Source organism: Prionailurus bengalensis, chromosome A2, assembly GCF_016509475.1.
Source record: "Prionailurus bengalensis isolate Pbe53 chromosome A2, Fcat_Pben_1.1_paternal_pri, whole genome shotgun sequence".
In the NCBI taxonomy this organism is placed as follows: domain Eukaryota; kingdom Metazoa; phylum Chordata; class Mammalia; order Carnivora; family Felidae; genus Prionailurus; species Prionailurus bengalensis.
In genome coordinates this window covers 641,265-655,312 of record NC_057348.1, presented here as the reverse complement: position 1 = coordinate 655,312, position 14,048 = coordinate 641,265, and the positions used below count along the sequence as shown (strand labels likewise).

The following is a 14,048-nucleotide window of genomic DNA, read 5'->3' as shown; positions in this document are numbered from 1 at the left end:
CCACCCTGGTTTCACTGAGTAAGCTCCCCGCTCCTCGGTTTACTCCAGACCCTCAAGGATCTCTTGGGCCACAGCTTCGACACCCTGGAGGCCGAGGCTGGTACTGAACGTCTCGTCACACTGGGGGGACAGGAGCACTGCGGGAAAGGCCAGGCAAGGTCCTGAAGCCACAGGCCCAGGCAGGAGACAAAACCAGCATACACGAGTCAGGTCCCTGGTTTTTAATGGGGGGCTCAAGCTGGGAGCGGGCTGTCCCAGGGGCAGGACGAGGAGCTGAGGGCTCCGCAGCAGAGTCTACAAGGTTAGAGAGAAAGTGGGTGGCACGTCGGGTTGGGGCGGGGGGGGGGGGAGCGGCTGGAAGGGTGAGACGCAGAGCAGGGTCTCAGCCGAGCCCCCCTTCGCTAGGAGGCCTGACAGTGTGCTGCCCCCTGGCGGCCTCTTGGCAAGACCGCTCCCTCCACCCAAGAATCCCCCAGGTGGCTCGCGGCCCCTCTCTCCCCACTTCCCCACCCCCAATCAGAGGACCCACGCGAGCTGGTTCAGCCTGCCCGGGACATCCCCGGTCCGGTCCTGGGCCTCGGTTTCCCCGCTGGCAAGGGCCACAGACCGCCTACTCGAGAGCTTTCACCAGGGCCTCGTTGGCCTCGATGCGGATTTGGATCTCGGCCCTGGAGGCCTCGTCTGCTGCCCCTGACAGCTCCGACTGCGCCTTCTCCAAGTTCACCTTGGCGGCCTGCAGGAAGTGGGTAGCAGGTGAGAGCCAAGCAGCGACCCCGCCTGGTGCCCTGGCTCAGATGTGGCCTCCTGGGTCCATCGGCTTCCCCCGGAACACTCACCCCCACGTCCAGCATGTCCAAGGTCACGGCCTCTTCAGCCAACAACTGCACTGAGGAATCAGCGTTCACTGTGACGGAGCCGCTACTCACTACGGGAGAAGACAGCCGTGAGAGTTCCGTGTTCGGGTGCGGGGGACCCCGTCAGCCAGAGCCACAGAAGCGGCTCCAGAGCCGTCTGGCATGGGAGACAGGCCGATGCCCACAGGGCCCATGGTCACCCACTGGCACCTGCACACGGGGAACAGGGCCTCCTTCCTTCACCCACCAGCACCAGCCCATCAGCTGAGCCAGGGTCAGGGGTGAGCGGGGCGCCGGGTCTGCATCTTGGCTGTACCTCAGAGTCGTGCTGCTGCACGCTCTCCTTAGGATCCAGTACCCCCCCCCCCCGCCCTCTCCATCGGCTCCTCTGCGACAGGACTGGACTTCCCTCTCAGACGCCTGGCCCCCACCGAGACCCTGACCCACCACAAGCTACCGGAGGCACGGGTTTGTCTCTCTCGTGGGCTCTGCTTCTATCCACACGGAGAAGCGAGACACTTGGGCCTGCTGAAGCACGTGGCCCCGCCCAGCCCCTTCCCGGTGCACTCACCAAAGTATTTGGAGGTGGTGCCGTCCTCGGCGTGGACAACAACCAGCCCCGGCCGCAGCACCTGCAAGGTGGGTACGTGGGCCGCCAGGATGCCAAAGGCTCCCGTCTGCGTGGGAACGTCCACTTGCCGGACGTTGGCACCATTGAAAAATACCTGGAAGAACACGCGGGGAATCCCTGCAGGCCAGTCCTCCCCTCCCGGATCTCAGTCTGCCCTGCAGTGAAACGGCCCAAGGCAAGACCCCACGGCAACAGAACACACACGGAAGCAGCCACGAGGACGCGCATACTTGTTTTGGTTCTCTAGCAGCATCTTAGTGCACAGAAGATAAAATCCAGACGGAGCCCGTCCCCACAGAAACACTGCCAAGACCACGAGAAGCGCGCCGACCCAAGAAGACACAAGACAACAAGTGTCTGAGGCTCGGGGTTCTGCTGGACGGGGCGAACGCTGAGGTCCAGCCCTGGGGCGTTGGATTCCAGGGGGAAGGCTCGGGAACTCGGAAAGCTTTATGGGGCTCGGATTCCACACCACTTGGAAAGGCGTCGGGCGTGGGTCAACGACACAGGGGTTGGGGGGGTGGCTCTCGGAGGGACACAGGTGGAGGGGGCATCGGTCCGGGGTCCTGGAGGGGGAGTTAGGGATCTCCGAGACTCGGAGGCTGGGGATCCCGGAGTCCTGACCACATTGGGGCGCCGACGCGGATCCGGGGTGCGGAATGAGGACATGGATCCGGAGCAGGAGGCGGTGGCCTGGGGATGGATTTCGGACCACACGGGGGAGGGGGCACAGGGAGCGGAATAAATGAGGGTCGACAACCCAAAGGTTGGAGGTCTCCGATTGCGGACCACAGCGGGTCCCGACTGGAGGTGGTGATCAAGGAGGGGTCCCGAGCCCGACCGGAGTCCGAACCTGCGTGGGTGAGGCGAAGGTGAAGGACATCTGGCCCGGGCCCGCAGCCGGGGCCGGCGCAGCCGCAGCCTCAGCGTAGGCGCGGGCCTGACGGACGAGGCAGCGCAGGCCGGGACGGCGCAGGACCGCGACGGGCAGCATGGCGACGGCTGCGAACGGACTCCGGCCGAAAGCGGGCAACCAGGAGGACGAGGAGGACGACGCGCAGAGACGTCTGGGAAGAGGAGTCCGGGCGAAGGCGCACGCGCGAACTACGACCCCCAGCAAGCCGCAGGCGACTTTAACACGACACGCCGAGCTCCGCGCATAGCATGCTGGGGGTTGTAGTTGCCTTCCAGTCCCAGGAGCCTGCCGGTGGTAAGGTGGAGGTGGGGGGGGGGGGGGAAGGGGAAGGACCGGAAGCCTGCGCGGAACAGGAGTCACTTGCATTCAAAATTTGGGGGGACGCTCGTCGGATGCCAGGCGCTAGAGAGCCATCAAGGGAAATACCAAGATTCCGGCTCTGGTTTGGGGTGGTGGGGACGTTTAACACTCAGTGTAACGAATACGCAAATCATACAGCGTGTTAGAAGTTAACAAATACCTAAAAAAGAAAAACAGGGGCGCCTGGCTGGCCCAGTCTGAAAAGCATGCAACTCTTGATCTCAGGGTTGTGAGTTCAAACCCCATGTTGGGTACAGAGATGACTTAAAAATAAACTCCAAAAAAAAAAAAAAAAGGAAAAAGAAAAGCAGAAGGGGGGGGGGGACGCGGCAGCGGGCAGCCAGCGGACTGTCAGAGACGCAGACGTTGCGGGGACGGCCAGCCGGCGCGGCTCGAATACAATCCCCAAGGACGCCAGCAGAGGGCGCCCCGCGACCGGCGATGCGCTCGCCCCAGCCCCGCCCGGCCACCGCCCCCGCGCGCCGGTGACGCACGGACGCGTGCGCGGGCGGCCCGGGGCTCTGCTGATGTCACCGCGGCTCGCGCAGCCTCGCTCACGGCGTTGACGTCACCACTCCGCCCCCGCGCACACGCAGGTGGCGCCCCAGGCCAGGCCCCCAGGCCCACATCTTGGTCTGAGGGAAAACGCGGAGTGCGGGATGCACGGGCCTGGGGCCCACGCCGGGAAGGGACTTGGCTCCCGAGCGAGGTATGCAGGCTGCAGAGGTGGTGTCGCACCTGGACGGGGTCGTTGCGTCAAGGTGTTGCTCCATTGGCTCTCCAACCCCAGGGGCTGTCCGCGCCCTAGCTCCCTGCCTTCCAGCGCCTCGGCCGCCTGGGGTCTGCAAACGAGGGAGGACCCAGGCCTAGTGCCCAAGCCCCCGTCCCCTCTGGGCCAGCGCCGTGACGGACATCCTGGCGCTGTGTGTGTGTGTGTGCAGACGGAAGCCCTACTCGCGTTTCTAGGGGTGCATCCCAACTTTTCCCAGAGCTCTGGCCCCTACATGGAGGCAAGCCCAATCTGCCTAATCATTCGGCTCCTGGAACCCATCCATTGGACAATTTCTGTCCAGTTTCTACTCCAGGGTGGCCAATGGGTAAAGGCACCACCTGTTACTCGAGTCCCAAACCCAGCGTTATTCTGGAAATCTCCAGATTCGGCAGGACCTGTCCACTCAGTTGGGCCACTATGGCCACGATCACTGGTTTGGATGGCCCCAGCCTCCTCCCCTGTCCTCTCCTCGCTGCAGGTGCCTTCACACACAGCCAGAGGTACCAGGTCATTCTCCTGCTGGGAACCACAAGATGGCTTTCCTTGTTCCTTCCAACACATGTTGAGCTACAAACATGGTCTCTTACCTCAGGTCCTTTGCACATTCAGCTCCCACTCGCTTAAGCCAGCTTTGCTGGGTATTTACCCACTTAACAAGCACATTCTTGTCTCCAGTGTGCAAGCCCCTGGGGACCCAGCGCTTGCCTTGGAACTCACCCCTGTAGTGGGGGAAGGGGTGAGGAGCGACACAATACACTGGAGCAAATAACAGACAACACGAGGACCGTGGAAAGAAGCAGGGGACTGAAACGTGGGGTGTGAGTTGCTGTGTTACCAAAGGTAGCCATGAAGAGACATAACGCGACTCGGCCATTTGGGAGAGAGTTGAAGGAGGCCAAGGAGTGAATCTTGAAGCTGAGTGGAGAAAGAGCCGGACAGGCCCAGCACCTGCAAGTGCAAAGGCCCTGAGGTTCGACTGGCAGTGTCAGTTTTCACTGGAGAAAGAGGTGCCATTGTGGGGTGCTGAGCGTAGGGCCAGGTGGGCTGGGCTAGGACCCAGGCCAGGCCAGTGCAGGCTGGTGTCCTAAGCATCTAGAAGGATGAAGCACTATTCTCTGAGGAGAAGGGGGAGCAGCTTTGGGATTCACCAGACATGGAGTTTCTGCCAGAGTAGTTCTGATGTCACCCCGGGGCTGCGAAGGCCCTGGTGGCACTCAGCACAGATTATAGCGACTACCTTGGCCCGTTGCTCGTCCCCACAGGCAGAGCGCCCGGTGAACCTGACAATGTCTGCAGCACATTGGGGGAGAAAGTGGGGGGCATGTGTCCAACACCACCTAGACTGCATCCTGGGGGCCCCCAAGTTGGGGGAGGCGAAGGAGGGGAAGCCGACGCACCCGTCTCCTCCCCTACGTTCCCGGCCCCCGGTCCCTCGGACCCTGGCGAGGGTCCGGAGCAGTGCCGCAGGGGAGGGGGTGGAGACTCAGCGGCCGCGGGAGAGGGCGGCTCGGAGTGGGGAGGGGGCGTCCGGGAGCGCAGGCTCCGCCCCCCACTCCCGCCGGAAGGGAAGGGGAGGCGGTGGCCGGCGCGCTGCGAGCCAGACGCGGCAGCGAGCGCGGCGGGGGCGGCCTGCCCGGGACCGGGTGGCACCCAGCGGGTCGGAGCGGGCTCGCCGCCAACGCGGTCACGTGCGCGGTCCCTCCTCTTGCGCCCTGCCTCCCCCGCGCGCCGCGCTCTCCATTCATAAATTCTCCGCCTGCTCCGCGGCCACCGGGCACCGGAGCCCGCCGGGAACGCCGCGCAGCCGCCCGCCCGCCCGCCCCCCATGGGCCGCGCGCCCCGGCGCTGAGGTAGGCGCGGCGGGCCCGGGGATACGCCGAGGCGGGCGGGGGCGGGCGGGGGGCCGTGCGGCCCGCGATCGCCGCCGGCCCCGGGGTCCGACCTGGCGCCGGACCACCGGCCCTTCCCGCGAGGCGGCGAGACCGGAGGGAGGGGGTGGGAGTCGGGGGCTGGGGCGGGCGTGGGGGGGCAACCTGCATCCCCCGTCGCGGCCTGGAAAGGAACATTCCCCCGCCCACGCCCTCCCCCGGCCTCAGTTTCCCCTGTGAGATCCAGCGAGGGTGATGGCGTCTGCGTCTCCCGTCTCCGGGATTAGCCCGAAGCGGGGATGCGCCCGGAGTCTGGCTTCCTGCCTCTCCTCCAGGGCTCGCCATGCTCGTCCCCGGGGCCGGCCGGGGGCGCGGGGATGGGCGCGGTGGCGAGCGAGCTCGGGGAGGCCCGGCTGGACCTCAGGGGCGGGCCCGTGGGGAGCGTCCGCCCTCGGCTCGGGTCCCCGCCTACCCCCGCGAGTCCACCTCTCTTCCCCTTCGGCCTCCTGCCATCTTTTCTGGTCTCCTGTCACGGTCCCTGCGCTCCTGCCCCCTCCCCCTGCAGCCGGAACTCATTTCCCGACCTACTTATGCGCGCCCCCTCCCCCAGAGGATCCCCGGGAGCCGGGCCGTTCTCGGACCGCGGCGCTGAGAACACCTGGGTGTCGCCAGTGCCCGCCGCCCCCCGTCTCTGGGCCTCTTTACCTCGCTGTCGAGTGGGGTTAAGCCCGAAAGCGTCGGGGACGCGGGAGCCTGTGTACAGGTTCCCTCTTTCCGCTGGGGAAGGACCGAACGCACGCCCTGCCTACTGAGCGCTGCTGGTCATCCCGGCCCGGACTCTGCTCCCTGAGATCCCGGAGTGCAGTCCCCGGTCCTTCCCACCGGGAGGAGCTGGCGTTGGGGAGGGCCGTCAGGTGCAACGTGCGAGCAGTCCCTTTGCCGAGGGCTGAGCTCCCGTCCCCGGCCTCCGTTTACTCCTAGCGCCAGGCAGAGGTGGAGGCTGGCCTGCTCGCCCGCCGAGGCGCCGGGCCCCGCGCTGGGCACCGGCGGAGAGGCCGCTGCAGCAGCCATCTTGCCGCCCAGGACCGGCTCAAGCCGCCCTGCAGGAGGCCTCCTTCCCCCGCGCCCCCTCCTCTCCCCAGTGCTCCCTGGCAACCCCCCCCCCACTTCCCCCTCCCCGCTCGGCCCGCTGGCTCGGTCGCCATGGGAACCAGATTCTTCAGGGCTGGGAACACATGCGCCTTCTTTGGCCTTTTCGCTCCCCCTAGCACCGGGGGGGGGGGGGGGGGGGGGAGGGGGGAACAGCTACCTCCGGGAGTCGTGACTTGGTAGTCCCTGAGCTCCGTGCCTCCGCCCCCCTCCACGGTCCCTGTACCGCTACCGCGGTACCAGCCTCTGGCGCTGCGGCAGCCCCTTCCTCTCCCGTGAGGGGGCAGGCAGGGCTCCTGGGTCTCGCGGGAGCGAGCTGACATCCTCAGTTTCCCTATTCCTCCTAGGAGTGCTTCCCCTTTTCCGGGCAGGCTTCCCGGCCAGCTCGCCGGGCCGGCCCCACCGGCTGGGGAGGTGGTGGAGAGCAGACGCCTCCCCCGTTTTGAGCAGGGGGAAACGGAGGTCCCGGCGTCGATCTAAGCGGGGTGGGGGCTGCCCCGGGGCTCTCCTCCACCTCTCCGTGAGTCACCGCCCCCCTGTGGACTCTCACTCCCACTCCCTCTCTCTGGGAGCGGGGAGGGAGAGCAGGCGGAGGAGCTGGTCTGAGCACGCCCTGCCCCCCCCCCAGGCCCCTCCTCCTAGCTTCAAGATGCAGCCCACGCCCACCATGGCCACCGCCGCCGCAAGCACCGCCGCCACGGCTGCCCTGACCTCGAGGTGGGACAACACCACCAGCAGCCCCACCGTGAGTGAGGGGGCCCGGAGTGGGGCTGCTGGGCGGGGCGGGCCGGGCCTCCGGAGGCCGCCCCCAGCGGTCCTGACCCCTGCCGGCCCACAGGCGGAGCCTGACCCCATCCTCAACAACTACGTGCTGCTGGTGGTGGTCCTGTCGCTCTTTGTGGGTGGCACTCTCGTGGTGCTGTCCGGAGTCCTGCTCCTGTGCAGGCGCTGCTGGGAGGTCCACCGGCGCTTCAACAGGTGTGCAGCCCACTCAGCCGTGGGGCCCCCCTGGGAGCGCCAGCGGGGGGGGGGGGGTGGAGAGGAGAGGGGACGCGCGCGCTTCCTCTACGGGCATCCGGGGGCCTGTGTGGGGCCGGGTGAGTGCGGGGTGCCTGGGCTGCGGCTTGGCGGGAGGAGCTCGGGCAGCACTGTCTGCCTGCCCCGTCCCACCTTGGGGCCCCCCGCGGTCTCTCCCCAGAGCCATGGAGGAAGCAGAGAAGACCACCACCACGTACCTGGACAGCAGCGCCCATCCAGCCCAAGGTGCGGCGCCCCGCCAGGCCCTGACCCCTGCCCACCTGCCCGCCCTCCTGCCCGCCCCCTTGGGCCGCCTGACCGGCTGTGTCTGTCTGTCTCCCCCACCAGACTGGGCGCAGCTCGATTCCGACTCATCTCTGTTTCCTTAGAGCCCGCGTAGGTGCTCACAGGCGCGTGCTGAGCGAGTGAGTGTGTGAGCGGATGTGTGAGTGCCCACCTCGCCCCTGCCCCGTCCCAGCGCTCAGTCGGGCCCCACCCCTCGACCCTTCCCCGACCCACCCCCCAGCCAGTCGCCGGTCCAGCACCAGGCGAGGCCCGCCCGGGGCCCACCCTCTCGGCTCTCCTCGCAGACCCTGACTTCAGGGGGGAGGACCCCGAGGGCCAGGACGCGGAGACGGAGCGCTTCCTGTCCACCAGCTCCACGGGCCGCCGGGTGTCCTTCAACGAAGCAGCCCTGTTTGAGCAGAGTCGGAAGTCACAGGACAAGGGGCGCCGGTAAAGAGTGGCGTAGCACGAAGGGACCCAGTCCCTGGGGAGGGGTGGGAGCCTGATGCCCTGTGATTGGGCTCCCTGGGAGTCGGGGCCTGCCTTCCACCCCCGACCCCAAACCAACAGGGACGGCAGCAGGGGCGGGCTCGGGGGTTCGGACTGAGCACGGGGGCCGGCTGGCGTGGTGACGGGCAGGCGTGCTGGGCACAGGTACACCCTGACGGAGGGGGACTTCCACCACCTGAAGAATGCCCGCCTCACCCACCTGCACCTGCCACCCCTCAAGATCATCACCATCCACGAGTGCGACTTGGGTGAAGCCAGCGCCACCACCCCCCACACGCCGCTGCCGCCCCCAAGGCCAGTCTCGCCATATTCCAGGTGAGCGTGCGGGCGGCCGCCAGCCTGGTGCTCAGCGGGCGGGACACCCACCCTCTGGGCTGGGCCCCACACCTCAGGACAGGGAGGGGGCGCCTGGCTCGGGTGCACAGAGGGCTGTGGGTCCAGCGCTCCCCCTCACGCACCCGTGCTCTTTGACCTGTTACTGCTTCCTCCCCCAGCCCCCGGGGAAGGCCCTCACCGGCCGCTCTGTGGGCCCCAGCTCCGCCCTGCCAGGTGACCCCTACAACTCGGCCGCGGGCCCTGCCGACTTCGAGATCAGCCCCTTGGCGTCCAGCGACTCCGGGGAAGGCGCCTGGGTGAGGGCCCCCGAGCGGCCCCTCCCCTCCCTGCCCCACTCCAGGACCGAGGTCAGCCTGTGGCCTCCCCCCTGCCATGGCTTCCCTTGCTCCTGCCTGGTCCCCCTGCGTGGGAGGGAGAGGGGCCGGCAGGGCGTAGGACACACGCGCGGGGCACTCGTCAGACCAGGGACGCGTGCTCTCGGACACTCGTCCTCAGGAGCCCGTCTGTCCGGGGCTGGGGACCACAGAGCTGCCCAGCGCCTGGCTGAACCCCTGAGCTTAGTCCCGCTGCCACCCACCCGCTGAGAGCTGTGTGTTCCCCCTCTGCACTGGGGGTGGGGAGGGGGGAGCGCAGAGCTGCGGCCCAGGCTGGGGTAGCACTGGGAGGGTCTTTGTGTCTGACCGCCTCCCTCCCTCCTTCCTTCCAGGCGGATGCAGGCGCCCGGAGCACCAAGCCCGTCGGGTCAGGGGCCACAGGGGGACCCGAGGAGGCAGGTCCAGGCTCCGGGGCAGGACCCGTCCTGCATTTCTTCACCCGCCTGCGGCGCCACACCAGCCTGGACGGGGCCAGCCCGTACTTCAAGGTCAAGAAATGGAAGCTGGACCCCAGCCAGCGGGCATCTAGTCTGGACACAAGAGGTGAGCGGCGGCCCTGGGTAGAGACCAGGGCCCGGAGAGTACAGCCCCAGGCAGCCTTACACAGCGAGGTTCTGCACAGGGAGGGGTCACTGCTCCCCAGGGGCCTCGGGCTCCTGCCCCGGGCTGGCCAGCAGCACCCCTTGGCCACTGGGCATCTTGCCCCAGGGCTTACAGCTGGTTGGGCCGTGCGCTCTGCTCCAGGAAAGCAGGGGCACCGTCAGACCACAGCAGAGATGGGTGAGCTTTTTCTGCAAGCTACGAGACCGTAGCGGTTTTGGATCCGTGGTCTGTCTGGCGGGGCAGTGTGGGAGCAGCCACAGACTGCGTGTCTAAGCGAACGCAGGGACGGGCCAGTGCGAAACGGTGTTCAGGATGATAGGTCATGGGCCCATCTGGCCTGCGAGCCGTAGCGCACCCACCCCTGAACTAACGCGGCAGCTCTTGCCTCCTGTAGACCTCTGGTCACGTGGAGCCCTGGCTATAGGGCCTTCTTATCCTCAGCCCAGAGCAGGAGCACGTGTCGGGGTGGGGAGGTGGCCACCCTGGGCGGCGGGTACCCACAGGCCCGTGCCCAAGGGAGCTGAGCCGGGACAGGACGGGACAGGCGGCCCTGTGGAGGTGGGGGGTCCTGGGGTCAGGAGAGCTAAGGAGAGAGCACAAGCCCCTCGTCGGGGCCTGGTGCCAGTTAGCGCTGCAGGGGCAGGAGGAGCGAGTTCTGGCCGAGGCGCTCCTGGGCGGGGAAGGCGGCCTACTGCACTGCCGTCGGGAGCGGAGACGGAGCCCGTGGTCCCCGAGGGTGATCAGGGCCAGGCATAGGTGTGCAAGGGCCTGGGGCCTGTTTGCCGGGTGACTGTCCCCCGCCCTTTCCCACCAGAGCTTCGCCTAGGCCCTCCAGGGGGCCCGTGGGTGGAGGTCGAGCTGGCAGAAGAGGCCTCCCCTCTCTCCCCCCAGCGGCCCCCGCCAGCCTGTCCCTCATCCTCCCACGTGTCCCCGCTTCTGCCTCTTGGCTCAGCGGCGCCCGCCTCCAGGTGCCCAGTGCAGACCCGCTCCGGCCATGCTCTCGTGGCCGGAGCTGCTTGGGGGTCCCGCTACCGCCGCGGCACCTCAGCGCACCCCTGACCCAGGCGGCTCCTTGCGGCCCCGGGGGCGGGGGGGGGGCGGGAGGGACTCGGGCAGGCTGACGCGCCTTCCTCTGCACAGGCTCCCCCAAGCGGCACCACTTCCAGCGGCAGCGGGCAGCCAGCGAGAGCACCGAGCAGGAGGAGGGGGACGCCCCCCACATGGACTTCATCCAGTACATCGCCAGCGCAGGCGACACGGTGGCCTTCCCGCCCCCCCGTCCCTTTCTGGCCAGCCCCGCCAGCCCATCCCCCGCTCTCGGCAGGTATTTTGTAGTGGATAGAAGCGTCAGGGGTGGACCTGTGGGCCCCTGCCCCGCCCAGTCCCCCGCTAAGTGGCCCGGGGAGGGCTTTCCCCACCCTGCAGACATACCACATTCTTCCAGCTCCATCGTCCCTCCTGGAGACTGCCTCACTGGGGCCACCTCTCCAGCAAGGACCAGAAGAGGGAAACTGGGGGAGACTGGGTAAGGGCAGAGGGGCAGGTGGGGCCCTGGACGATGGCCACAGGGTCCCCAGGACAGGACGCCTGCCCAGGCAGGGCTGCCAGGGGCGGGTGCCTGCTTGGATGTTACTGCTTCCTGCTAGAGTCCACGGCCCCGAGGGGTCCACTGTGGCCTGGTGCCCCTTCCTTCCTGCCCATGTTCCTGAAGGCTGGATGGCCCCTTCTCAGAAACTGTGGCTACCTCTGCCAGCAGCACCCCCTCCCCCAGCCCCACAGACGGAGGTACTGGGGTGGTGAAGCTGCCTGAGTAGTCCCGCTGGGGAGTAGGGGCCGAGCTGGACTCCCCGCCTGGCCCCGTCCATCCCAGCCACTTCCTTCTCCGCTGAGGTGTTAGGAAGAGGGGAGCGCCACAGGGGAATGTTAACTCTGTGGGCGAGGCGCCAGCCACCTGCAATGCCAGCAGGTGCTTGGGTCAGATACTGAAGAAAAAAAAAAAAAAAAAAAAGCCACGATTGAAAGGCAGGTGCCAGGAAGGCTTGGGGTTTATCCAGAAACCACCCCCTGTAACAGGGACCGCCAGCATTTTCTTAAAATCCGCTCTCCGCAGAGCCTGGCCGAGCCTAGGGGGTCCCCACCGGCGCCCACCCTTCCGGACCCAGAGGCAGGGTGGCTGGGGAGAACATGCAGGGGCGCACACAGCCTTCTTGACTGCTGCGGCCTGGCTTGCAGGCTAGAGGCGGCGGAGGAGGCGGGCGCCGCGGGAGGAGCGAGCCCCGAGTCTCCCCCCGAGCGCAGTGGTGGTGCGGGGCCTGAGCAGCAGCAGGAATCTGATGGTGAGCGGGACTCGGGGCCAGAGCAGGCCCAGACCACCTACCGGGATATCTGGAGCCTGCGAGCCTCTCTTGAGCTGCACGCGGCTGCCGCCTCGGACCACAGCAGCAGTGGCAACGACCGCGACTCGGTGCGCAGCGGCGACAGCTCGGGCTCGGGCTCCGGGACCACCGTGCCCACTTTCCCACCGCCCTCGCCGCCCCCCACCCCCCGGCCGGCAGACAGCGAGGCGGGAGGTCCGCGGAAGCTGTTGCAGATGGACAGCGGCTACGCCAGCATTGAGGGCCGCGGCGCCGGCGAGGACGGGCTCCTCAGCGCGTCCGAGAAGCGCTCTTCCTTCACCAGCGCCGGCCGCACAGCCACTGTGGGCACCAGCTTCGAGGGGGCGCCGGCGCCCACCGAGGCGCCCGTCCGGCCCCGCAGCCCGCGCGCCTGGCCCCGCCGCGCCCCGCGCCGCGACTACAGCATCGACGAGAAGACAGATGCTCTCTTCCACGAGTTCCTGCGCCACGACCCGCACTTCGACGACACGCTGCCCAGCGCCACGCGCCATCGCGTGCGCGCGCACCCCCACACGCGCAAGCAGTGGCAGCAGCGCGGCCGGCAGCACAGCGACCCCGGCGCGCGCGCCACGACCCCTGCCCCGCCCGCGGCCCCTTTTGGGGCCGACTCCCGCCCCACGCGCGCGCCTCTGCGCCGAGGCGACAGCGTCGACTGCCCCCCAGAGGGCCGCGCGGGCGACGAACCGACCGCGCCCGCCATCCCGGTCATCGAGGAGGAGCCCGGCGGTGGCAGCAGCACCTGCCCCGGCTCGGGCCTGTGCGTCGGGCCCCCGGGGACGCTGCTGGACAAGCTGGCGGCTGGCCTCGATGACAGACTCTTCCCGCCGCGCCTCGCCCAGCCCATCGCCACCGCTCCCACGCTGGCCGCCGCCGCGCCCACGTCTCCCGACCACAGCCCTGCCTAAGCCCTGCCTCCTGCACCCACCTCGTCAGCTTCTCCGGCGCCGCCCGGGACCCCTGCCACGGGACCCGCCTGGGGCGCGACGCTCCAGGGCGCGAGCGCTGGGGCCGCGGGGCCTCGCGCGCGCACGCGCGCAGGTCTTCTGGCCGCCCCCACGTGCGCGTGCTCGCGTCCTCGTGACACCCTCGAGCTGCCTCTGGTGGGCACGCGCACACGGTCCCCGTTGGGCACTTAGCAGGTGCCCTGTGGCTTCCCAAAGCGCGAGGCTGCAGGGCCCTGGCTCGGCTGGAGGGGGCGTGGCAGGCTCTCATCTTCGGGCTCCCGGGGAGAACGTCCACCTGCCTTCCACCCTAGACAGCAGCCTCTGAGTGGTGGCGTCTCGGGCACAGAGCACCGGGAGGCGCTCGCGCAGGACCTGCTCCCTGGGGCAGGGGCGGGCGGTGCGGGGCGGCGCATGCGCGCAGGGCGCCCCTACCAGGACCAGTGGAGCCTCGAGGCGAGTCTGGGCTGCACGCGCTGAAGGCCTCCCCAGGGCGCACGCGCGGGCCCTCTAGGGCCCGGGGCTCCGGAGATCGGGGGGCCGGCCGGCGCCGGCTCTGCAGCGCAGGTCGGGTGGAGGCCGCAGCCGCCAAACCCCTGAAGCTGTTTACCTCACTGCGGCATGTGCTCGCGGCAGTCTGCGCCCCCTCCGAGCAATAAACAACGCCTCGCCGCCACCCCCTCCCGCCGCGTTCCCACGCCCACCCAAAGCATGTGAGTGGGCCACCCGCCCGCCCCGCAGGTGCACCGTCCAAAGAGCAGCCAGAACTCTGTCACGTTTTAAGACACAAAACCCAAACGGCCAAGGTTTCAAGTTTCCCAAGCTTTATTTATTGCCAAAAGATGGGGCAGCCCTCGCCTGCGGCCGAGTCGCCCCGCCCCGCCCCGCCCCGCCCCTCCCCTCGGAGCTTCGTGCCGTCTGTGTACCATCCAGTGATGGGAGTTTCTTGTGTTTGTTTTCTGGTTGATTATAAATATTTACCGCACACTCTTGCTTAGTTCGGATTTTCTCTGGGGACCCAGGGGCACAGAGAACT

At 68.0% G+C, this 14,048-nt stretch overlaps 2 protein-coding genes across 2 annotated transcripts; one reads left to right on the top strand and one right to left on the bottom strand.

Moving 5' to 3' along the window:
* Nucleotides 1-206: 206 nt before the first annotated feature.
* Nucleotides 207-2,588, bottom strand: ATP5F1D (ATP synthase F1 subunit delta). The gene is made up of 4 exons (XM_043590099.1): nucleotides 2,339-2,588; nucleotides 1,426-1,579; nucleotides 837-925; nucleotides 207-733 (listed from the first exon to the last, which is right to left on the bottom strand). Exons 1-4 carry the CDS (start codon nucleotides 2,477-2,479, stop codon nucleotides 611-613), a joined length of 507 nt encoding a protein of 168 aa, XP_043446034.1. The 5' UTR covers nucleotides 2,480-2,588; the 3' UTR covers nucleotides 207-610.
* Nucleotides 2,589-5,147: 2,559 nt separating this feature from the next.
* On the top strand, nucleotides 5,148-13,999 carry LOC122488588 (CACN subunit beta associated regulatory protein). The gene is given in 11 exon segments (XM_043590096.1): nucleotides 5,148-5,383; nucleotides 7,179-7,295; nucleotides 7,389-7,528; nucleotides 7,749-7,813; nucleotides 8,158-8,302; nucleotides 8,507-8,628; nucleotides 8,631-8,677; nucleotides 8,857-8,994; nucleotides 9,405-9,615; nucleotides 10,816-10,999; nucleotides 11,908-13,999. Coding segments are annotated over 10 exon segments (2,217 nt in total). The 5' UTR covers nucleotides 5,148-5,383; nucleotides 7,179-7,199; the 3' UTR covers nucleotides 12,977-13,999.
* Nucleotides 14,000-14,048: the final 49 nt, after the last annotated feature.